General features: G+C 40.6%; 1 protein-coding gene across 1 annotated transcript in view; it reads left to right on the top strand.

Moving 5' to 3' along the window:
- ryr2b (ryanodine receptor 2b (cardiac)) overlaps positions 1-25853 on the top strand; it is a 91047-nt gene that overhangs the window by 51169 nt on the left and 14025 nt on the right. The window contains exons 56-96 of the mRNA XM_076891558.1: positions 62-140; positions 287-376; positions 1199-1336; positions 1429-1506; positions 1591-1666; positions 1799-1922; positions 2277-2392; positions 2977-3053; positions 3927-4042; positions 4246-4295; positions 4398-4458; positions 4861-5108; positions 5540-5621; positions 5928-6058; positions 6142-6456; positions 6558-6795; positions 7165-7252; positions 7355-7441; positions 7587-7748; positions 7868-7930; positions 10638-10763; positions 11831-11943; positions 12880-12976; positions 14034-14164; positions 14945-14996; positions 15364-15414; positions 18205-18304; positions 18666-18745; positions 19528-19604; positions 19764-19837; positions 20067-20147; positions 20357-20445; positions 20705-20833; positions 21091-21195; positions 21449-21530; positions 21617-22893; positions 23063-23124; positions 23597-23738; positions 23890-23976; positions 24217-24429; positions 24584-24714. Of these exons, the coding sequence (XP_076747673.1) occupies positions 62-140; positions 287-376; positions 1199-1336; positions 1429-1506; positions 1591-1666; positions 1799-1922; positions 2277-2392; positions 2977-3053; positions 3927-4042; positions 4246-4295; positions 4398-4458; positions 4861-5108; positions 5540-5621; positions 5928-6058; positions 6142-6456; positions 6558-6795; positions 7165-7252; positions 7355-7441; positions 7587-7748; positions 7868-7930; positions 10638-10763; positions 11831-11943; positions 12880-12976; positions 14034-14164; positions 14945-14996; positions 15364-15414; positions 18205-18304; positions 18666-18745; positions 19528-19604; positions 19764-19837; positions 20067-20147; positions 20357-20445; positions 20705-20833; positions 21091-21195; positions 21449-21530; positions 21617-22893; positions 23063-23124; positions 23597-23738; positions 23890-23976; positions 24217-24429; positions 24584-24714 (5718 nt within the window). The remainder of the gene's footprint in view (positions 1-61; positions 141-286; positions 377-1198; positions 1337-1428; positions 1507-1590; positions 1667-1798; positions 1923-2276; positions 2393-2976; positions 3054-3926; positions 4043-4245; positions 4296-4397; positions 4459-4860; positions 5109-5539; positions 5622-5927; positions 6059-6141; positions 6457-6557; positions 6796-7164; positions 7253-7354; positions 7442-7586; positions 7749-7867; positions 7931-10637; positions 10764-11830; positions 11944-12879; positions 12977-14033; positions 14165-14944; positions 14997-15363; positions 15415-18204; positions 18305-18665; positions 18746-19527; positions 19605-19763; positions 19838-20066; positions 20148-20356; positions 20446-20704; positions 20834-21090; positions 21196-21448; positions 21531-21616; positions 22894-23062; positions 23125-23596; positions 23739-23889; positions 23977-24216; positions 24430-24583; positions 24715-25853) is intronic.

Raw genomic sequence — 25853 nt, forward strand, 5'->3', positions numbered from 1 at the left:
AGAGATTAATGTGCAGTTTTAATCAAGGCTTAATAATGTATTTTTTCTGTCTCTGCATTAGTGTGTCAGTGCCAGAGAGGCTGGAGTTTGTTGTGAACAAGTATGCCGAGCATACTCATGAAAAGTGGTCACTGGAAAAGGTATCATATCCTGGTCTGGACTGACTGTCATCATAAGAATACCTTTGTACATATTTTTCTCTGCCTTGTCAAAACATCTCTCTATACTGAGTCCCTGATTTATTCTTCGTTTTTTGTTTAGTAAATCTGTGTGTTTTCTCTGCCAGTTTGTCAGTGGCTGGGTTCATGGAGAGCACCTATGTGAGAACACCAAAGTTCACCCTCGCCTCAAGCCGTACAGGGCTCTTGCTGAAAAGGTACAGATGAAGTAGTCAGTTTTTATGGCATGTGTGGATGTTCTTCAAGTGTTCTTCAGGAATGAAAGTGGTGATATCCTAGATGTACAGAGACAATTGCATACATACCAAATGTCAAGTAGTGATGAGTGATTTTCTTCACAGTCCAAACATAGTGTTACCCCCCCTTACCTGATGTAGAGGAGACTACAATTTATTCCTCACTTCCAGCATGAAGACATGTTTGAACAACTGATTTAGCCAGCTGTAATTATTGAACATAAGTGGCAGGATATCAGCTGAACACCTTTAGAATTATTAAGGCATAACATTTACTGTCTCTTTAATTTTTTTAACTTAACATACCTCACCTCGTGCTCCTATGCTCTTCACCTCCGGCCCTCGGTGCACAGTGGAGTTTTTCACTGGCAATGTGCCTGATGGAACAAATAGTTAAGGAGACGAGATAAATGACTGTCTTTGCAAATGCAGTCATGTGATGTTCTAATGTAAAGAAAACAGTTCAACAGTCAAAAATATCCTCTGATCAAATATGGTAGCTCGGCTGCACTCCTGCGTGGAGCGCAGCACACAGAAGTCCAGCCATGTGTGCGAACGCCCATGCATGCCCATACATGTTTGTGCTGCACATGTCAATCATATGTGGAGGTGCAAAATTAAGTCTTTAAATAATCAAATTTATTAAAAATCTCATATTAATGAAAATATTATTTTAATACATCAGTGTTACAAGTTCTTGAGCTATTTAAATAGTCTGCTGTCCCTTGATACCTGCTTTTTTTAGTTTTGCATTAAACCTTTTCTATATTTCTGATTTTCCAGGAGAAGGAGGCGTACCGCTGGGCCATCAAAGAGACAATAAAGACTATGCTTGCCTTTGGCTGGAACATAGAAAGGACCAAAGAAGGAGATGCTTTTAGCATGCATCCATGTACACGCAGGGTCTCTCAGTCTGGACAGGTATATGTGCTCATGTTCTGCTTGTTCTTGTTAAAGCAGCGTTGCTTACAAATAACTTTTTATTCCATTAATAAGACGTTTTTTTGTCCTAGCTGTCATTTGAAGGCGCATCAACCTTCAGCCCCAAACCTGTGGACATGAGCTGCATCACCTTATCATGGGACCAATGTGTAAGTTAAAGATTAGATATTAGAACTGGCAGTTGACATATTATTCAGTTATGTTAATTTTCTTCTTTCTTATCTCATCTTCAGGCCATGGCTGAACAGCTGGCTGAAAACTACCACAATGCCTGTGCTAAGATGAAGAAATTAGAACTTGAGAGTAAAGGTGGCATTAAGTGTTGATAATATCTAGTTAATCTCCTCTCTTTTCTCTTACTCTTATCTCATTCCCCTTCATTTTAGGAAGAGCTGAACAGCTAATAAAAGTGCTATGCATTTCACTCATATCTATTCTCAGGAGGAGGTAGCCATTCGCTGCTTGTACCTTATGATACCTTGAGTGCCAAAGAGAAGGCTAAATTCAGAGAAAGAGCTCAGGATGTCCTCAAGTTCCTTCAGCTCAATGGCTACACTGTGTGGAGGTGAGTACAGAATACGCTTATGATTACACTAGGGCGATGCAATTCAGTGTGAATGAGGTGCTCCATTTTCATGTCACAGTGGCATTTCTCCCTCACCGTTGATTAGAGGCACTGTAGCAGTCAGTCCACAGCCCTTTTTCTTTGTAATAATTTCCAGTACAGGTCACAACCAGAAATAACTCGATGTGTAAGATAAATGTATTACCTCTTTGTCATCCTGCTGCAACATTTGCATCTTTGAAATAAAAATCTTGAAATAAAAGAATTCTGTATTATTAAGTATTTATGATTAAAGTTCAGTCTTGCTTTTAGTAGTGGTGTTTCATAACTCATATCTGATTTCTTGTTCTAAAGAGATCGGAAGTCAGTGGAAATGGACTTTCCAGCCATAGCCAACTGCTTTGCATACACGCTGCTTCAGTGGCTCCTGTCTCACACTGAGGAGGCCCAAGAGAACCTTTTAAAGCTTGGTAAGATAATGTTGTATATTAAAAAGAAGATAAAAAAACCATAAAAGATTTTTGCAATATACCGACATGTTAAAGAGAAGTTTTCACAGCACTATATGCTGTCCTGTGAAAAATAACTACACCTCATAACTTAATAGCTTGTCAAACCACTTTTGGCAACAATAACGGGAAGCCATCGTTTCTGGTATGACTTTATCAGTCTCTCGTGTCATTGTGGAGCAGTTTTGGTCCACTCTTTTTATGCCCTCACATACAGAGTTGCCTCCAGGATTTTTTCATAGGGGTGGCACACCAAAAACAGGATTTCTGGTTTAATTATGCTGTTTTCAAATATAGGTTACTTGAAAAATCTGGCAAAAAATTGAGAAAGAAAAGAATTATATGCCTAGTTAGTTTCCTGCTATTTAAGTTGAAAAAAGGTACTTATGAAAACCAAGCCACCACAGAATAGTTCAGCCTAGTTTGGGTATGTGAACCTATCTTTCTTACATGAAGGTGACATAGAAACACTTTTTTTTTTAACTTATCTGTATTATCTTGACAGTTTTACCTTTCATTTTTCATTTTGTCTTTTTTTTCTTCAGAGGTGATGCAAGCCAGAGGACAGATGTCTAAGGGAGAGAGGGCTCCACACGAGCAACCAGTCATTTTTTTTCACAAGGTTTGCATCAACCAATCTGCATATTTAAACACAGTCAAAGTCTAGCATCTGATAAAATCTCTGACATTGATTTAACCCCCTTCCAATCTAATTCTGCCAGTGCTATTTTATTTCATCTCATTAACTTTTTTTTTTCTTATTTCATTTATGCCATCTAATTAGTTTTGTTTGATGGTTGCCATAGGCAACCCCTTTAAGTAAAACCCTTTGGGCTGTGTAATTTATTTAACCATTTTGGAAATCTACGTGGGCGTGTCAATTGCCATCAGGACATTGATTAAGGCTTCCTACACTGCTCTGGCTCTAAGGAGGTAGTAAATGAAAAGAGTTCGTTTTTCATCAATGGGACCTCCAGAGTCAGACCTTGTCAGCCAAGACTGTGAGCAGCCATGCCTCACATCTCTGCTTCTTTCACCTCCCACACAGCCCACTCTCACACAGCCACGCAAGTCTGTGTCTGTTTGGCTGTTCATCTGTCTGTGAATTGCCAGTTCATCATACTTTCTCTGCCTGTCATTAAAGTCATGTTAAAAAGGCACAAGGCTTTGCTCAGTCCCTGGAAGCTTTCTTTCCTTCTTTTTAAAGAAACTTCTAGTAATGATTACAGGGTGTTCAGACTTTTAGGCCGATCACATGGATGTTTACTTATCTAGTGTTGAACAAGAGTAGAGACACATATTTGATGTAACTGTGCAGCCACAGAAAGTTTTCTATTAAGTTTTGTCACTGTGTGGTTTCATGAGCAGAGGACCAAACAGGCAAACCGTGCATGTGATCTCATCAAGCACATACTGTTTAGAGGATATTTAAGGGGTTTGTTAGTTATAGATGTTGGTTTATGAAATGATTATTGACCTTTTCTCTGTTCAACAGGTTATCCTTCCTCTTTTGGAACAGTATGTTAAAAGCCACCGTCTATATTTCCTGTCTACTTCCTCGAGTGATAATAGAAGCCATGCCTCGAGAAAGGAAAAGGAGATGATTGCATGGTACAAAACAAAGTTTGCGTTCTTGTTTTTTATACTCTTATCTGATCATTTCTCAGCTATTTTGTGCATTTTTATTTATTTAAAGAAATATTTGAATTTTTTCAGAAAAAAGCTTCAATATATTCTGTCTTTTTATTTTGTGTCCTGCGATTTTCAATTCATCTTCTCTCATTACTTTCCTTGTGTTTTCTGTTTACATGTAGCCTCTTTTGTAAGCTTGCAGCGCTTGTAAGACACAGGATCTCAGTCTTTGGTAAGGATAGTGTGGACATCATAACATTTATTTGTTTATTAAGTGTTAATCTGTGCTTTAATCCTCATAATTCACATATAATGTGTGCATGTGTTTTTTCAGGAAGAGAAGCCTCGTCAGTTGCAAGCTCCCTCCACGTTTTGGCTCAGGCTCTTGATGCCAGGTAACTGGATGGCACTTTCACACTCTGCCAAAATCGATCTTCTCGCTCTGCCTGCAGTGGCATCAGCGTTGCACCACCATGTCTAAGGATGAGATGACTGATGTAATTGAGCCACTGATGCATTGATGCTATCTAATTGTGGTTGATATCACTTTTGCTCCCTGAGGACAATGCCTGTGAAGCAAGCACAGTAGTGCTGTGGCTCAGCAGAGGTTGATGCCATTCAGACTTGTCTGAGGGATAGATTAGCTGATAGATAACTGATTTAGTCCATTTAACTCCCAGCCAGAAGTGTCACAGTAGGAAACCTTCAGTGGATATTTCTCCTTTGCAATACTATAACAAAATAATGTAGAATATTTTTCAACTCAAATAATTTATTTTCCCACTTTTTCATTATAGGACTTTAATGAAGTCAGCACCAGAGTCTATTCAGACATCTCTGCATTCCTTTTTTAAGGCAGCGGCGTCTGATTTAGAGATGACTGTGGAAACTCTTTCTGAGAGCTTAGTTTCGCTGCCTCAGAGTAGGAGTCAGCTGGCAAGAGGAGTAGCCAAGGTTCTCAACTACACAACCTCCATCCTTCTCCCTACACTCACTTCTCTCTTCCTTCATCTTGGAAACCAGAACCATGGAGTAGATCTCCTGGGTAAGAACTACCATTATAGTGGTTAAGTAGGAATGCCATGTTATTGTATTATTTCATTTACATCCTAAAATGCATGCAGAAACATGCAGATGTCACTTGTTAAGATACATTTAGTTATCATCTCAGCATGACGAGAAACACACATACGTTTTCAGGTGTTGGATGCACAGCTGGTTTCCACACCCCTGAAATCACTTGGGTACACCCTCCCTTCAGCTTGAAACCAGCTCTCATTCAGTACCTCGGTCATGGCCACAAAGCAGCAGGAGCATACTGTCTCTCCCAATAATATCCCGACCTTTCACGAATCATTCATTACCTGAATCAGCAAGCATGCAGCTAATCCACCTCTCAGTGACTGAATGCTTTCGAAACTGTGGGTTCAGTGGTTGTTTGTGAAAGAAAACTTATGCATCACCTTGTTTTTTCAGCTGGTGGTATACAGGTATCCTGCTACAGGATCTTAAACAGCCTCTACGCTCTTGGAATCAGTAGCAGCATCTACATGGAGGGGTAATGCTTGATTTCAGATGTCTCCAAGATGATATCTTAAATAATTTTTGTGTAATGTACCTATATCTCATGATTGAAGTTATTATATTAACCACACAGTGTTGGTACAACATCAGGGTATTCAGGGTGTTATAAATGTTAAAGGCTACCAGATAGAAGAGGATGTTTAAACCTGAGATGCATAGAAAGCAGCTTTCAAGCAAACTTATGTTAGCAATCCCGATTTGTAATATTATATCGTACTTTAAAATTAGTCGATTATTCACCCATGCCTATATCCTGATATGCACAACTCATTCTATACAGGCATAGGTCAGCAGCAGGTGCTTGTCTGGCAGCCTTGACAGGAGCTTTACCCGTGTGTTTCCTGGAGCCCGATCTAAACCAAAACAACCCTTACTCCATCTACAACATGATGACTGCTACTCAGATAAAAGGTATTACGCAGGCACATTTCATACCCTGTTATATTGTTATTCGCTGTCTCTTGGGAACCTTAAAAACCTTCCATCTTTGTTAGACCAGGGATTGCCAGATCAGGTGGAGGACATGTGTCCCCTCCTACCTTCTCTGGGACAGGCGCTGAGGGAAGTGGAGGAGCTGGCAGGTGCTGGAGCTCACCAGGCCCACTACATCCATGTTGCAGAGGTTACTTTGCCCATGCTGTGCAGTTACATTTCCCACTGGTGGAACTTGGGTCCTGAGGGCCAGCCAGAAAGGCCAGTGTGTACCTCTGTCGTTCCTAAGCATGCTAGTGACCTACTTGGCAACATCCTGTGTATCATCCACAATCATGTGGGTGCTAGCCAGGGTGACTGGATGAAACAGCTGGCAGGTACTTGTGTAGTGGACAATAGTGGCTTGTTGTTTAGATATACTTATTTCATATTAGTCAGTAATGCATATTTTCCAACATCTGTCATTTATATCTCTTAGTTTTTTCTCAGCCAGTCATATGTAAAGCCCATCCTGAGCTGTTAAAGAGCCACTTCCTGCCACTAATGGAGAAGCTGAGAAAGAGGACAGAATGTGTGTTGGTAGAGGAGGAGCAGATGAAAGCAGAAGGCGGGGATACCTCTGATGCGGAGTTGCAGATACAAGAAAAGTTCGCTATGCTGGTCCGAGACCTCTACGCCTTCTTTCCCCTCCTCATCCCATTTGTGGATTCTCATCGGTAAGACACTCGAAGGTGCTTGTATGTGGAGGAGCGGATACTTATTTTTCTAAAGTTAGAAGTAACAGAAGTAATGTAAAGTATTTATAGACTCAATGAAAGGTGAAACTTATTTTGCTATTTTTTGTATCGACTTGAGCTCCACTTTAATTATTTCATGGCCCCTGAAGTTCCCTTTTGAACCACATTGTTATTTTGTAAAGACGGTAAAGAACAAATGTTGTTAAGAATTCAACAGCCAGTCGTTGATTTTTAACTGCAAAAAACTGAGAAGATGATACTGCGAGGTTATGTTAGTTATTATTTCAGGCATATGCTTTTGCTTTACAAATTCTGTGTTGTGAATGTGTTTTGTCAAATTTATCTCAGAGCCAGGTGGCTGAAAGACCTGAACCCTGAGGCTGAGCAGCTGTTCAGCATGGTGGCAGAGGTCTTTATATTCTGGGCCAAATCCCATGTGAGAATGATACACAGTGTTTTTATTTATTTGTTTTTCTCATGCCAATGCCGTCTCAGTGAATATTTTGTCACGTGTCTTCGCTTATGTTCTCTGCAACAGAATTTCAAATGGGAGGAACAGAATTATGTTGTTCAAAATGAAATCAACAACTTGTCTTTCTTGACCAATAATGACAAAACATTCAAGGTTGGTCATATTTACAATTTGACCTCATCCATAACATGTGTGCTGATGTACATCTCTTTACAAAATATATGTAGAAATCACAGAAGAATTGCAGCTGCCACTAAGTGTAAAGAAAAAAATCCTGTTTTCATATCCCAATACTCAGCTTGACAATGAGAAGAGGAAGATGAGGAGGAAGAGGGGTTGTTATTCCATCAACACCTCTCTCATTGTGGCTTTAATGAAGAGGCTGACCCCTGTGGGACTCAGGGTTTGTTTTCCAAGCGATCACAGTCTCATCATCTTGGCTAAGAATGCCTTCTCTCAGGTAAGTTGGAAATGTGGACCATGCTAAAATCCTCCACCTTTCACATCCTTCATTACGTGCTTGTGCACATTTGACACTGTTTAGTATACTTAATGTGGGCAATTACATGCTTTCCACAGAAGACCGCTGAGAATGAGATCCAAGACCATATTTTCAATTGTGTTGTGCATCTTCAGAATCAGGTGGGTGGTTGCTTTAATTTATTTGACTAAGCACCATAATCTTAGATAACTATCTTTGGGTACAAAATTTGAAAAGGCTCAAATGTATGCAGCGTTGGAGAGTAACAGAATACATGTACTGCCGGATGCCGCATGTAGTCCTGATGAGCCTGCCCGGGTTCGAGTATGACCCATACTTTAATTTATTTTTTTTTAACTCAATTTCCATCTGGGATTAAAACAGCTTTTCTGATTCTGATTGCTGGAAACCCAAAAAAACACGTGATAAGAGGCTCTAATGTAAGCGCCGTGTTAATATTGGTGGCGTCACTTACACAATGGACACAGAGCCAGCAGTGCCAGCAGCAGCCTTCAGGATCTCCACGCATTAACATGCTGTTTTTAGACTTGATGGATGGCGTTAACAACCTGATAGCTGCAAATAATCGTGTGCAGTTCCACATGATTATTAACAGACAAAAAGAAAACATATTACTGGTACACTGTTCCCATTGGGGATATGTTAATTGGAAACACTACATTGCCCATAGGTGTGAATGCGGGAGTGAATGTGAGTGCAAATGGTTGTCTCTGTCTATGTGTTAGCCCTGCAACAGACTGGCGACCTGTCCAGGGTGTACCCTGCCTCTCACCCTAAGACAGCTGGGATAGGCTCCAGCGCCCCCCGTGACCCTGAAAAGGATTAACGGAAGTGAATGGATGGATGGATGGACGGATGGACTACTGATACAGAAATAGTTTTCTATATGAGATCGCTGCAAAAAGTGCAGTCTTACCTAATGTCCACCATACTGTTACTCATTTTATATTTAGATTTAAAAATCTAGTTGGTATTGGTATGGCAAGTAGCCTTCAGTAATAGTAATAAATCACACAGCAATAGTACATTCATGTAGTTATAAAAACCATGACAATATATTAAATATTCCAAAGTATTCAGAATACGTTACTCTCATTGAGTAACTTAACAGAATATAAAATACATTTTGGTCCATGTATTCTGTTATCTATAGTGGAATACATTTTAAAAGTAACCTTCCCAACACTGAATGAGCAGGCCAACAGAAGTAAGCTTTAGACAGATGACAAGACAAAACAATAAGCAGATATACACCAATCAGGCATAACACTGTCACCACTGACAGGTGAAGTGAATAACACTGATTATCTCTTCATCATGGCACCTGTTTGTGGGTGGGCTATATTATTTTGTTCTCAAAGTTGTGTTAGAAGCAGGAAAAATGGGAAAGTGTAAGGCTTTGAGCAGGTTTGACAAGGAGTGAATTGTGATGGTTAGATCACTAAGTATGAGCATCTCCGAAACTGCAGCTTTTGTGGGGTGTTTCCGGTCTGCAGTGGTCAGTGTCTATCAAGAATGGTCCAAGGAAGGTAAAGTGGTGAACCAGCCATGGGCGGACAAGGCTTATTGATGCACATGTGGAATCAAGGCACATGTGGTCCAATCCAACAGACAAGCACAAGTGCTGTAAAATGTAATGCTGGTTCTGATGGAAAGATGTCAGAATACACAGTGAATTGTAACTTGTATATGGGGCTGCATAGCTGCTGACCAGTCAGGGTGTCCAAGGTCACCCCTGTCCACCGCTGAAAGGTAATGGCAGGGTGCATCTGCGTCACTTACCTGGGGAACACCTGGCACCAGGATCCACTGTTGTAGAAAGAGCGAGTTGGCTGAGGCAGTGCGTTGCTTGGGCAAGGTTCTGCTGAGGAATCTTCTGCAATCCATGTGGCTGTTACTTTGACGTGTTGCAGACTATACACACTCGTTCACAGAAACAGTATTAGCTGATGGCTGTGGCCTCTTTCAGCATGATAATGCACCCTCCCAAAAAACAAAAACTGGTTCAGGAATGAGTTTAAAGTGTTGACTTGGCCTCCAAGTTCCCCAGATCTCAGTCCAATCGACCGTCTGTGTGATGTGTTGGACCAACAAGTCTGACCCATGAAGGTCCCGCATCATAACGTACTGGACTTAAAGGATCTGTTGTTAACATGTTGGAGCCAAATACCACAGGACACGTTCAGAGGTAGAGTCCATGCCTTGACGAGTCAGGGATGTTTTAGCAGCAAAAGCGGGACCAACACAATATTGGGCAGGTGGTCATAATGTTATGCCTAGTCAGTGAAGTATGTATTAGTTGTATGAATTTGTGTTTTGGACTGCCCTTAGACTGCAAATTACAAGCGTATCTTTTCTACTTTCTGAAGAAATTCATCATATTCACCGATATGCTTGAGTACAGAGTAACTTTTAATTTGTGCAACAAGTGTCTGGGAAATTAAATCAGAGAATGCTTTCATAGCCTGTAAAATCCAAAGCTGTCTTTTTATTAATCTCAGGCAGTGGCTCATTGTTCACCAGAGACATGAATGTGACATACTCGCCACACTGTACTAAATATGCATGCAGCATTTCTGTATTCATGAATCACTGATAAATGTGTTAACTCATAAGTTAGTGATGGGAAAATTCTGCTTTGTCATTATAAACAACTTTTAGAGCAGAAATTCGAGTAAATGTTTTTCCCAGCGGTCTTTGAAATCCTTTCTTCTTTTTTATAATGATTTGTGAATACAGAGTCTTTATTATTAGTCAGTATATACAAGTTCAACAACTGTTATAACTACCAGCACCTTGGAGCAAAACAAATGAATGAGCTAATCTTTTCTTCTTCTTTTTTTATAGGGATCAGACAGTTTAAGACAGAAGATTCATACAGAGCTCTCACACCAACCCGGGACCATCAGTGGTGCAGAAAAGACTGTTGACAGGATTATGGAAATAGCTCGAGTCCTTTATTATCTTGACCAGGTGAGCTTTTCCATGCTATAGAAAAAGTTGCTGATTAAGACACTGAGTAAAGGCTCCGTCCTTTCCTTAAGGTAAATTTGACAAGCTGAACGCAATCTGTACTGTACAGGAGACACGGCACGAGATTGATTGACAATGGTCTACAGCCAATCAGGACGCAGAACACAATGCACTGTCAAAACAAAATATAACAGCATGCAAAATTGCACAAAAAGAAATCCGCAAAAACTGAACCGCGTTATAGCGAGGGACCACTGTACACAGACTAATATTACCTTATCCTGTTTTTTAAAAAAAACAAAGAAACGCACAAAAAACAAACAAAACCAACACTTTTAAGCTGTCTATGGTGTTGTATATCTAACGTCTATGTCATTTGTGGGATGGGGAACTTACCATAATTACGTTCTCCCTGTACACCGTATTAAGATGACAGACTCAGGAATCCTCATCTTTATATGTGAATAGTTAATTCAGTAAAAGTGGAGAACTTAAATGCTTTTTTTGTTTTATAGAAAGGGAATAGAAGAAACTAATTCTTGAACAAAACCTCTCTTTTAGTAGAAAGTCTCACATTGATGTCTGGGCAGTGTTGAAGATGCAACTCTACCCGACAGTGTGTTAATGTCAATGATGAGGTTATTGAAACGTTTGCTGAGATGTTTTCATTCTTAACTGCGTGATTGCGGCGTGACAGAGATTCAGTTATGTTTGGTGTCTTGGAAGTATTTTATTTGATATATACCTCTGTATGTATTTGTGTATCATGACAATAAGTGGTCTTGGAGACATCTGTTTATATATCCTGCTCAGCAGATTTTTTTTCAATCCCATGATGTCACAACTGTGAGATGCAGTCACAAAATTATACAGGTGTTGTCTCTCTGCAAGACAAACTTTAATTTTAGTATTTTGTGACCTGTTGATTGTTTTGTTGATTTCATTTATTTATATGTCTTTTAATGTTTGAATTAAACCATTTAAGCCTATACAATAGTTACTATTGCATAGTCCTTTGTACTTAGTACTGGTCACCAGGTTCATGTGCACCATGGTTTTGTGTTCAGGTGGAACACCCACTGAGAAACAAAAAACCTGCCAGACACACAGTTTTATCAAAACAGAGGAAACGTGCAGTGGTGGCCTGCCTGAGAATGACTCCACTCTATAACCTACCCAGGTAAATAATAATAATAATAAAAAAAGATTATCTAAATACTTGGCTTTGCTTTAGTAAGTATATCAGCTGCCATATTGGTTAGGCAAATGACAAAAAGCTAAGCACCCATCCTAGTAAAATATATATATATATATATATATATATATATATATATATATATATATATATATATATATATATATAATTTATATTTATTTTTTTATAGGTTTATAGTCCTGTTTTAGGTTTTCTACAGGGTATCCTCCTTTGTATAGAAGCTCATATTCCATTACACAAGCCACAATTGACTGAAAGCTGACCAAATCTTCTCAAATACCTGTAGGACAGACACTGTCATTTTAAACCTATTCTCACTTTTCCCCAAGAGCCTCCTCACTGCAGAAAATGCTTACTTTGTTGCTTAGCTTAACAGTCCACAGATGATACTGACAGCTTGACCACTGAGTACTATCACCTGCTCATGTGGTGTTTTTATATAATTTATAAAGTGTGAGACTGCAATGTAGTAGCACGCCCACTCATTTGATAGTTGGCTACCAGGTTATCACAATCCACTTCTAGCCCTTTGACAATAAGAGTGCCACAACAGTAACAAAGTTACCAGCTTCCTGGATTGTTGCTCTGGATTTCTGTGGTTTGAGTCTCACTATCTGACAACTGTGTGAACAGCTTGTGCTCCATTGGGAGATGAAAAAATATATTGAAATTTGTTTTTGGTTTTAGAATTTCTCTCTTTTGCTCTCTACGTCAGTCCCAGTTTGAAAAACATTAATAAAGCAGTGTATGATTTAAGGCAGGCCGATCTTGTGATTGTGGGTTTGTCACTTATGTTACCAGAGAAGAAATATCTTTAGATTTTTTTTCCTGTGTTTCCTTCCTTCTACTTCAAAAAGATAAGTCTTCTCTTTTTGTCATCCTTTTAATTTTCGTCTCTAGGCATCGAGCTGTTAACCTGTTTCTTCAAGCCTACAATAAATCCTGGATATCTGCTGAGGAGCACAGCTTTGAAGAGACACTTGTGGAGAATTTAGCTGTGAGTGGAGAAGGTGGCCCTGCTGGCATTAGTAAAAGTTTAAAATAATGTAGAGGAAGATTGTGTAACAGGCCTATGTTCTTAAAGGGTACCAGATGAGACATGAATTGATTCAACACAGATTTATTGTTTTTAATTAAGTGAAATGTGGCTCTAAATTGATTTTGATGAACTATTCTTACATGAAGTTTTACTGCAGATTGCCTAAGGCACCAGTCAGATAGGCCAACAGACTGGTCGATGACACCTTGTTGCCAGCATTTGCTAAGGAAAAATATGGGTTCTCCAGCTGGTTGATATATGATTTCCTCAGGTTGCAAGCAGTGGCTAGTTTGAACTGTTATTAAACAGGTATATGGTGCTGCACAGCTGCTAGAAGGTTTTGGTTGCAGTGGCAGCATTTTGTACTTTGAAGTTTCACTACCACTTGGTTATTAGTTGGCGAGCGTTTGCAGACGGGTCGGGATCTTACATGCAAACTGTGAGTAGCTCTGACAATCTGCTAGCAATGGGTCTGGGGGATGCTCAAACAGAGATTGTTATGGGGTTCAGTGCCTCTAAAAACTGAACTTTTCGTGTGCATATAATTAGATATATTCTTCTTGGCATATGATGTTAGTACAGTACCTTCTGTTTTGCCAACAAAACACGTATCGTGTAAAACAAACATTTTTTGCTCAAAATCAGCTTAAGACTGTGAGGAATTTCAGGCTGCACAAAAATCCCACCTACACTGTTGTACTGAATCGAAATTAAACACTAATACTATTGTACAATATTTTTACACTCACTAAACTGCCCACTTTCTGGCATAAAAAGTAGGTGGGATGTGACATTGTGCACTCATTATTGTGTTGCCATCTTATTATCACTTTAAACATTTGTTTTATTAAAAAAAAATGTAATCCATTAAGACCTTTTGCTTTCATATGTCTTTTTAGTAGAATTTCCAAATAAATAACAAAGCAGCCAGGTGTAAACCTCAGTCTGCTGTGCACAGCCAGGCTGTGAGATTAAGAGATGTTAGTTCCTTTATTCTTTTATTTCTGGCTTGCAGAAGAGGGGAGTAATGGAACTGTATGTAGGTGGAAGAGGGGAAGAAAAGGATGTGAAGGAAGGTGCCAAACCAATCGATCCTCTCCTACAACTCATTACACTCTTCAGTCGAAGCGCCCTGACAGAAAGCAGGTGTGTGTGCTTATCATAAAAGAATCACTTGCAATAACATTTCCAGTCAGCACAACTATTATTAGTCAAACTCATCAGCCAGAAAGCCAACATTGAATTGACCAGAAGCATGATATTTTTGTCCAACATCTGTGGCCACTGATCTCTGAAAGCTTGGAATGTGGAATATGTTTCTGCTTTTTCCAGGGCTTTAATTTTTGCATAAATGCGTTCTGCTTGATGTTGCAAATAATGTGTATCTTTTACATCAATACATTTTAAGCTGCAGTTTCAGTGGAATATTCAAAGCATATATTTTTTGCCACAGATGTTGTGAATGGGGGAAAAAAACCTTTCTTGTTGCAAGCAGTGGTTAAAATTCTTGTTGAAAAGTAACTGAAATAAGTATTCCTATAATGTCATAAATGCTCTTTTTCTTAATGTGTGATCTTATCCACCAGTACAATTAAGATATATTTCTGATATTCCTGCAGAAACTCATAACATGAACATAAATGAACACTTTGGCATCATGTCTTTGCAAAAAACCTTGGTGGAGGAGCATTCCCATTTGTAAAGTCACTGCAGAGATTTAATCAGATTAGTTAGTATCCAGGTGTTGTCTGTTAAGGTCAATAAACATGTTCAATGCCACTGGGTAGACTTGGGCATTAACTGTGTCCGCATAAGGTGTTTAAAGGTAGTAGTGCCTTCAACAGTGTAAGGGGTTTTGAATGAACTTGAACTTGTGCATACTTTGATACACACTAATCATGTCTCATTTGTTTCCTTTGTTCACAGTAAGGATGGAATTGACAGTCTCTATAAGCCCTACGCTGCTATTATGGCCAAGGTAATAGAACACTCATTAGTAGTGTCCAAATCTCTGTTCATGTCTTGAAGTCCTTTACAAAAGCATGCAGTGTATATCTGCCTGTAACGTTACATATATGACATTGTACTATCATAGTATTTTGAATTTTCTTCTTGAACAACATTCGCCAGCTCCTAAAATTATAGCAATAAATTAGAGAGAAACAAAAATGCACAATGTGGCTTTTAATTACTTTCATTCTTTTGTTTTTTGGTGAATAGCGCATGCAACACATATCAAAGCAAGGTGCTGTGAATTTATGAACTAGGTGTTTCTTTTGTATCCACTTACTTGTATTTTCTACATCTTTTCACATCACCACCCTGCTTTGTGTTTGCTTTTCAAGAGTTGTAGCAGAGAGGGCGAAGAGAAAGAGCAGGAGGTGGAAAGCTTTGAAGTAAGCGACTTGTGTTTAATATTCCTTGCTTAGAATTTTTGTTAGAGGCTTAACTTGTTAGTGTTAGGTGTGGCTGTGTGCAGACAGGAATAGGACCCAAGGTGCAGACTCCGGAGACAGAACTTAAACCAAAACAGCTTTAATGCTGAACTCAAACGTAACATAACTGGGGAAAAAGGTCAAAAATAAACTAACACCGGCGGATTGACAAAACACACAGCAAAATAAACTGTAGATCGCGACACGGACACAGAGAAACACAGGGCTTAAATACACAGAGGGAGCAATCAGGGAATGGGTAACAGGAGGGAAACACAGCTGGGGCAAATCAGGCCTAACGAGACAAGGGGAAGCAAAACCAGACACATTAACATCAGACATGGACTTTCAAAGTAAAACAGGAAACACATAACACAGACTGAACAAAGACACAGACTCATATGCAGGCACTACAAAGGGAACAGAGACGTGGGAACAGGGCAGACACAAACACTGACTGAACACGGGGATATAGGAACTTAGGATACACATAGACGCGAACTAGACAAGGGGATGCAGGTGATAGGGGAGACAGAGCAACTAAAGAAGACAGAGACCTAAGCCATAAGACAGAACTTAAAGAAACCAAAAACTAGACAGTATAAATAATATCATAAACTCAAAAACCCTGGGTCGACGACCCAGGCATCCTAACAGTACCCCCCCCCCCCTTAAGGGCTGGCTTCCAGACAGCCCAAACCAAAACATCAAAATCAAAAAAAAACAAAAACAACCCAACCAGGGTGGGCGGCGGGGGAAACAGGATGGAGGGCTCGAAAGAAATGAAACACATTGAGCCAAAAAACAAAAAAAGTGCAAACACTGGAGCCCGGAAAGCAACAGAACAAAAAACAGGCTCATGACAGGCGCAGGCAGCCAGGAAAAACAGTTCACAAAAAGTTCAGGGGGCCGGCCCAGAGGCTGACGGCCCAAGAGCCCAGAAAACAGTTCAGGAGGCCGGCCGGGCGGGAGGCACCGACGGCGACGTAGTTCAGGGGGCCGTCCATGACAGCAATGATGTCCAGTCATCGGCCGGACAGGACGTGCAGGCCGGACAGGACGAGCAGGACCAGACAGCATGGAGACCTCAGGAGCAGACGAAGCTGAACACTCGGAGGCCGGACCAGGCGGAGCTGCAGAGGCCGGACCAGGCGGTGGAGCCGGTGGTGGCTGAACGGCCCCCTCGGACCCTCCAGCGGAGACAGGTGGCTGAACGGGCCCCTCGGGCCCTCCAGCGGAGACAGGTGGCTGAACGGGCCCCTCGGGCCCTCCAGCAGGAAGAGACGGCCGAACGGGCCCCTCGGAGCCTCCAGCAGAGACAGGTGGCCGAACGGGCCCCCCCTCGGACCCTCCAGCGGCGACAGGAGGCTGAACGGGCCCTTCGGATCCTCCAGCAGGAAGAGACGGCTGAAGCGATTCCTCGGACCCTCCAGCGGAGACAGACGGCTGAACGGGCCCCTCGGACCCTCCAGCAGAGACAGACGGCTGTGCAGCTAAGTGACCCCGTGGCTGAGCAGCTGATGCAAAAAACATAGCCCCAGAATAAATAGTCCCATGGCCCGAAGAAAAAGAAAAAGTGTCCTTTTTGCTCACCACAGCCGGTTGTTTTGACATCCCGGGGTCCAGCTGTGGGGTGACACGCCGGTGGTGCGGCCGCCGCTTCCTCCTCGGTGATGGCTCCAATGGGCCGGGCAACTCCAAGTCCGGTGGGCTGGGCAGCACATCTTTCTCCGAGTTGGGTAGGTGAGCGGTAGCAACAGGGGGATGCAGATCAAGCTCATTAAGGAAAAACTCCTGTATGAGTGGGTGAAGTGAGTCCAAAAGCCAGGGGAGACCAGAAACCAGTCGCTGTAGCCGGTTCGCTACAGCACGCTGAAATTCCTCCCCAGAATGATTCAGCCACAGGTCGCATAATTTATCCACTGAATAAATTATATCCTCCCTGAGCTCTTCAGACGGGGCGAGTGCTGCTGGGTCCATGTTCTGGTCGCGATCTTCTGTTAGGTGTGGCTGTGTGCAGACAGGAATAGGACCCAAGGTGCAGACTCCGGAGACAGAACTTAAACCAAAACAGCTTTAATGCTGAACTCAAACGTAACATAACTGGGGAAAAAGGTCAAAAATAAACTAACACCGGCAGATTGACAAAACACACAGCAAAATAACCAGTAGATCGCGACACGGACACAGAGAAACACAGGGCTTAAATACACAGAGGGAGCAATCAGGGAATGGGTAACAGGAGGGAAACACAGCTGGGGCAAATCAGGCCTAACGAGACAAGGGGAAGCAAAACCAGACACATTAACATCAGACATGGACTTTCAAAGTAAAACAGGAAACACATAACACAGACTGAACAAAGACACAGACTCATATGCAGGCACTACAAAGGGAACAGAGACGTGGGAACAGGGCAGACACAAACACTGACTGAACACGGGGATATAGGAACTTAGGATACACATAGACGCGAACTAGACAAGGGGATGCAGGTGATAGGGGAGACAGAGCAACTAAAGAAGACAGAGACCTAAGCCATAAGACAGAACTTAAAGAAACCAAAAACTAGACAGTATAAATAATATCGTAAACTCAAAAACCCTGGGTCGACGACCCAGGCATCCTAACAGTTAGTTTTTACAATTTCTATTGTGAACAGTGTTATAGATTATTAATAGTCAACATTATGTTAAATTCAATTTGATAAAATGGTGTATAAAAACATGAATTATCTTTTCATTGCCTCAGGAGAAGGAGATGGAGAAACAGAAGTTGCTGTACCAGCAAGCCAGGTTACATTGTCGTGGAGCTTCTGAGATGGTCCTGCAAACTATCAGCGCCAGCAAAGGTAGGAAAGACATTCAAATATTAGAAAATATTTTAATGTAATAGAAAAATATATTAAAATCATAGAAATTTAAATATTAAGATTAATCTTTTGCTTTCTAATTTATTATGTTGTTGCTTTAGATGTGCCAGCAGTAAGTCAGAGTATTTGTGTTAGCTGAATACTCGGCAAAGATTCCCACATGCAGGGAACTGAGAAAGTAATCTTTTTCTTTCTGATTGATTTAGTGCTCATTTTCTTGAGACTGACGTGAAGAGAGTAGATGCTTAGTGTGTTTCACTCCTTTCTTCAAATGTGCATCATGCAGTGTTATTCTTTGGAGTCAGTACCATGCTTTTTCTTTTCTTTTGATTAATTTCAGGTGCCATAGGCTCCATGATTGCCCCTACACTGAAGTTAGGCATTGCTATTCTCAATGGAGGAAATGCCACTGTTCAGCAGGTACAGTAATTTCATTGCTTTCCCCCTGAAACTATTTACATGGGGTTTTTTTTTCTTGGCATTCACAAAATAGATCTGATATATACCTTCTGTGACATTCGCTATTTCTTCATTTTAAATAGGAGTTCAGGTTTTTATATAATAAAACAAATGATTACCATGGATTGAATAACTTAGGGAAGAAACTGTTTTATCAAAGATCTCAGTTTAAAGTAAACGAGTATCTAATGATACACCAGTCAGCCAAAACACTGTGACCTGTTGGTCCTCTGTGTCTGCCCTGCTGGATGTGTGATCTCTGACGGTGCCTTTTAATATGTGACCAGAAGGCAACAGATCCTGCAAGTTGTATGCATTCCCAGTGCTGACCATGGGCACCTTGAAAGCCTTTCCATTTCAGAGATCTAATCATGGTGATTTGGTTCCTGACAAGCTGGGGCAGGCCTTTACATCTACATACTTCTCCTGCATCCACCAATATGAACTATGAGTGTTTACCCGAGCTTACATTATACATATATATCTGTGAGTGGTCCTAATTTTTTTGCCTGTTTGTGCAAATTAAAATGATTTTTTTTGGTCTCACTGCAGGACGTTAAATGGGTCTACAATAATGTTTAAACTAAGTGCCCTCGTGTCATTATTTGTCCTTATTAGAACATAGCCTTTTCAAATTTTGTCATCTTACTGCAGCAATGCTCACAGTAATAAATCTAATTATCCCTGTTTCAAATCAGATCGTCCATTTATCAGACCTTGTCTTTGATGCTTTTGTCTGATAGAAAATGCTGGATTATCTAAAAGAGAAGCGAGATGTGGGCTTCTTTCAGAGCATGGCTGGGCTCATGCAGTCATGCAGGTGAGTAAATGTAGAAAAATTAGATATCAAGTCAAATGTTATAAAGGCTGGCAGGTTTCAAATACTGATTGATTTAATTTAAAATAAAAAAGGCAAGAGTACAAGTGCTTTACTTGTGCTCTTTTTCTGTGTGGTTGTGCCTGCTTTTCTTCTGTTCAGTGTTTTGGATCTGAATGCCTTTGAGAGGCAGAACAAAGCAGAGGGATTAGGCATGGCCACGGACGAGAGCTCAGGTACTGTATTCAAATAGGCAAAAAAAAATCTATTACTATTAATCCATGTCACAGCAGAAGAGCCAGCTGTGAGATCGATGGCCTTGAACATACTCTGAATTTACAGTCAAAAGTGGCCTAATTTTCTGTTCTCTTCATTCTTTGAACATTCTCTTACTCGGTTTATGAACCTTAGACCTCTGCTTTTTTTTTTTTTCCCCTCACCTTTTTCTGTCCATCTTTTTCCCAGGAGAAAAGGTGATGCCTGACAAAGACCTAACCTGTGACCTGTTCCGTTTCCTTCAGCTGCTCTGTGAAGGACACAACTCAGGTTAATTGCTTTCTGCTGTATCCAGTTACATTCTGTCAAAGAGTTCACAAAAATATATTGATATATTGAAGAAACATAGATGGAAATTACTGTAGTTTAACAGCGACTTATAACAGCTGTGTACTACATATATATTGTCCAATCCTAATGTATGCAAAGCTCACTTTTAACAATTTGTCCACTTTAATAATATTTTGCTTATGTGTTAGATTTCCAGAATTACTTGAGAACACAAACAGGCAACAACACCACTGTCAACATCATTATATCCACTGTAGACTATTTACTAAGGATACAGGTAGGCACGCTGTGATGAGTTTTCATTTGTAATGCTGTGTATTGGTGTTTCATTTAAGGCACATTTGTGGAGCCTAATGTTTTAGTGATTGATTGATTTAATTTCAAGTAGATGTGTCCAAAGATAAGGCAAAGTTAAATTAGCTGGAGTGCAATAGTAGAATTGGATTTGTTCTTTGTCTTTTTCAATAGTTTTGTCTCTAAAAGAACGTTTTAGTTGTGCTCATGAAATACAAACATTTTCCTCTGCTACACTGTAGGAGTCCATCAGTGACTTCTACTGGTACTACTCAGGTAAGGATGCGATTGATGCACAAGGTCAACACAACTTCTCCAAGGCCATTGAAGTGGCCAAACAGGTCTTCAACACTCTCACTGAGTACATACAGGTAAGTCTGTTTCCATTACATTCTATAGTGATTTTATTGCCCAGCTCTGTAGCCTTCATTAAACTTGCTGCAGAATTAATTTAGGACCAATCAAACTGCTTCGTAATAGCACTCTGTGATGGGTAAGATGTAAAGTGTCTAAATCTAGACACTCTACATAAATCCACAAGCCGGGGGCTTCTGCAAAGAGCTGTCTATTTCTCTATAAGTTCACTTTGCTTTTACTAGCAGCTCATATTATCAGAGTGTGCATGCAGGGTCCGTGTACTGGGAACCAGCAGAGTCTAGCTCATAGCCGTCTTTGGGACGCTGTTGTGGGATTCCTCCATGTCTTTGCGCACCTGCAGATGAAGCTCTCTCAGGTACAGTGTATTAATCCACTCACAGTGACCATGCATGTTTCCATTTAAAATTCAGAAGACATAAAATTGACAATGCTCTAGGTGATCATGTACTGCAGGGTTTCTACCCCCGCAGTCATCATTTTTAGTTCAGATTTATTTTTAATATAAAACTGTCCTCTGATAATGTGCCCACTCGTGCACAGTGTAATATGTGAAATCAGTAGTACAACTTATGAAAATTTAACTATGAATATATTTTCTGCACATACAGGATTCAAGGCAAATAGAGCTTCTAAAGGAGCTCATGGATTTACAGAAAGATATGGTTGTGTTTTTGCTTTCCATGTTAGAAGGTAAATATCTTCTGTTGTTTTGCAGTTTGTGATAGTAATAAGTTACCATTTATCATTAAGTAAAGACATTCCTGTGCCTCATGCAGGTAATGTTGTCAATGGAACTACTGGAAAGCAAATGGTGGATATGTTGGTGGAATCGTCAGGCAATGTGGAAATGATTCTCAAGTTTTTTGACATGTTCCTCAAACTTAAAGACCTCACCTCCTCAGAAGCCTTCAGAGAACATGATCCTGATCGTCAGGGAAGCATATCCAGGAAGGACTTCCAGAAAGCCATGGAAAACTGCAAGCATCTCTCGCAGGCTGAGATCCACTTCTTGCTTTCGTGCATGGAGACTAATGATGGTGAAATTGTGAACTATGAGGCCTTTGTGGATCGCTTCCATGAGCCAGCAAAAGACATTGGCTTCAGCATCACCGTTCTCCTCACCAACTTGTCAGAACACATGCCCAACGATTCAAGACTAAAGACATTCTTGGAACTGGCAGAAAGTGTTTTGACTTACTTTCAGCCCAGTCTAGGACGCATAGAGATCCTCGGCAGTGGGAAGCGCTTCGAACGCGTCTACTTTGAGATCAGCGAATATAGCCGTACACAGTGGGAGAAGCCACAGGTTAAAGAGTCGAAGAGGCAGTTCATTTTTGATGTTGTCAACGAGGGTGCAGAGAGAGAGAAAATGGAAATGTTTGTCAATTTCTGTGAGGACACCATTTTTGAGATGCAGCTTGCAGCTCAGATATCTGGCTCTAACACCGGAGAAAGAAATACTGGGAAACAAGTCGAGGATAAACGACGCCTGGGCAATCAGGGAATGTTTTTCATGATTCATTGGTGGCTATTTCTCTCAACTCTACTTTCTCTGACAAACCTAAAGACACTGATGAAGATGACCCTGAAGGATATCCTCATGTCGGCTGCTCTATTCGTCCGATTCATTTGTATGGCTCAGGTACGGTCCATTTATGTTTTATTTCACAGCATCTTATACGTGCTGTATATTGCTTTTGTGAGTGGTGGGCTCATAGAGGGAGCCAAAAGGATTAGGATATCTGACTTGCTTGGCGGTATCCTTGAACCAACTCTTGATGAGGTCACAGAGGTGCCAAGTGGTGTGGATCAGCCGAGGAGGTACTCTGCCAGTTTTTCGTCCCACAGAGAATTGAGGGAGATTGGGCAGATGGGAGCTGTGACCTCCCCCAGAGAGGTGGATGTACTGTCAAGCATTTTTGGCCTCAAACTAAAGAAAGAGGAAGGTCGATACAAACTTGTAGCACAAGACCTCACTGCCAGTCTGGATGACCTGTTCAGCACAAGTTCCAGGACCAGTGCTTCCTCTGATTTTGAGAAGCATCAGATAACGGTATGAAAATTACATTCAGAATGTTTTATTTAATGTTCGTGGCTCAGTACATTTTATTTTTCCCAAGGTTTTTCATCTGTGTGGACTTGTCCTAAGCTTCATTGATTTGTAATACTTTGATACTGTTTGAGCTTCATATTAAACTTTGATTCTTAATGAATTTTACAAGCAGCAAATTAAGGATCACACAACCACAGAGGATAAAAATGAAGACACAAAAATGAACACAGAGTGAGTCTCTTGCATGCTTTCTTATTTGGTTCTCAAAGAGGGATTTTCTTTAACTTCTCAATAACACTTTAAGTGTTACAGTCGCTAAAATGTGTGTTTAAAACCAATAAAAAATATTTTGCTAAATGACAGGCTGCTCCTTCTGGCTGCTCCCTTAACTCTCAAGGGGTTACAACAACAGATGGACCTGCATGTTTTATTTGATTTGATTCCCTGAGGCTGAATTTGTGTGTCCCTCTGGTCTAAAATCTTGGGTCTTATGCAAACATGCTGACCACTACACTGTTGAGCCACTGCCATTCAAATATAAAAACCACTGACTTTTCATGTGGGCTTAAAGCAAAGGTTAAGATCACATTTAACATCAAAAGTTTGAAATCTTCACAGGCAAAATTCTGCTTTCATCATCCCAGATATTGGTCAAAGTAAGGTTGTTTGACTTTCCCTCTGTTTGCGTATGGATTATTTGCAGAGAGAAGTCTGAGAAGAAAATTGGAAATGAGAAAGCAAAGGCAAGGGGGAGAGCCAAGAGATTCTCAAATAAGTTAAAAGAACCACAGAGCCAACAATCTGCCCTTTGGGAGACAATTGGCACTCATAACAAGAGCCTGCTGGTAATATGCACACACAGAGACACACATGGCTGTGAATGTATGAGTACAATGTAGATAAGGATGCATCCTTACACCCACGTCAGTTTTCCTCCACAGTCACATAAATATAAAGGCCACACACCTCAGATTTTTTTCTGTTTCTTTTTTCCAGAACTATTTTGCAAGGAACTTTTATAATCTGCGCTTGCTGGCTCTTTTTATCACCTTTGCAATCAATTTCGTCCTTCTGTTCTACAAGGTGGGAATGTGCTAATGAGACAAGTATTTTGTGCTGTTGTGTGTTTTGTCCATATTTTTTTTGCCCATTATTTGCTACTTCATGCTGTGAAGCCCAGGGAGTCAAACTGGGTAGTCTCGGTCGATGCTTTACTTTAACAACATTGAATTTCTTATATTAAAAAAGATGGTTTTTAATATTTTGTCAAAAAAAGTCAACTTTGTCTTAAGTATTATATATTTGGTCTACTGTCTACCCAAGGTAACACAGTTTCCTACCCTGAAAGAAGAGGAAGGAATGACCACATCTGTTTACGGTGAAGAACTGAACTCTGATGCTGACAACAACAGCGAGGGCATAGTGTATTTTGTACTTGAAGAAAACAGTGGATACATGGAGCCCTCTCTCAATTTCCTGGCTGTAGCACACACAATCATCTCCTTCTGTTGTATTATTGGTTATTACTGCCTCAAGGTATACCAGTTTAAGAACTTCTTTCACTTTATATAATCACTTTTTACCTGTCAAGAGCCATGAAGTAAATTATTAACTTGAATGTTTTGCTAGTGTATTACTGGTGTACTTATTCAAAGAATATAGTGACTATTGTAGTGCGTTTGATTGAAAGGTACCATTAGTAATCTTCAAACGTGAGAAGGAAGTGGCACGAAGGCTGGAGTTTGATGGACTCTATGTGACAAAACAGCCTCCTGAGGAAGACATCAAAGGCCAATGGGACCGACTGGCAATTAACACCCCGTATGTTCATGACTTGTGTTTTAATATCATTTTTATTCATAAAGTAATGGAAAAATCAAATAACAGCCTGTTTTGTACTTCAAATCTAAGAAACCTGCTACTGACACCTAGTACTTGCTGGACTTTTCATTACGTAGGCTTGACTGACTTGGCTTTAAGCCAAATATCAAATCAGCCAATCACATGGCAACAGCCATGAGGACATGATCAATACGACTTGGTGAATTTCAAACTGAGCACCAGAATGAGGGACAAAGGTGATTTAAGTGGCATTGTTTTTGGTGGACTAGTCTGAGTATTTCAGAAAACTGCTAATCTACTGGGATTTTCCAACTGGGGTTTACAGAGAAAAGGGCAAATATCCAGTGAGCGACAGATCTTTGGGTGAAAATGCCATGTTGATGTCTAAGGTCAGGGGAATATGCCCACACTGCTTTGAGCTGATAGGAAGGCAACAATAACTCAAATAACTACTCAGTATCATGTCTGAAAGCACAATATGTCAAACCTTGAAGCAGATGGGCTAGAGTAGCAGACCACACTGGGTGACACTTTTATCAGCTAAAAACAGGAAACTGAGGATACAATAAACAGAGGCTCACCAAATTAGACGATAGGAGATTGGAAATATGTCGGCCGGTGCGATGAGTCTTGATTTCTGCTGCTAGATCTGAATGGTGGGGTCAGAATTTGGTGTAAACAACATAAAAGCATAGCTGCATCCGACCTTGTATCAAGGGTTCTGGTTGCTGATGGTGTAATGCTGTGACTGTAATTTTGCTGGCACCCTTTGGGGCCCTTATTATCAACATTATAATTTCCACACCACAGCCTACCTTAGTGTTGTTGTTGACCATATCTATCCCTTTATGACCACAGTGTGCCCATCTTCTGATGGCTGCTTCCAGCTCGATAATGTACAATGTCACAAAGTTAACATCTCCAGCTGGTGTCTTGAACATGGCAATGAGTTCACTGTACTCAAATGGCCTCCATGGTCACCAAATGCCAATCCAATAGGATACCTCTGGGATATGGTGGAATGAAAGATTTGCATCATGCATGTGCAGCTGACAAATCTGTAGGAACTGCATGACCCTGTGCTGTCAATATAGTCCACAATCTCTAGGGAATGTTTC

The sequence above is a fragment of the Maylandia zebra genome, linkage group LG13, assembly GCF_041146795.1.
Source record: "Maylandia zebra isolate NMK-2024a linkage group LG13, Mzebra_GT3a, whole genome shotgun sequence".
Classification (NCBI taxonomy): domain Eukaryota; kingdom Metazoa; phylum Chordata; class Actinopteri; order Cichliformes; family Cichlidae; genus Maylandia; species Maylandia zebra.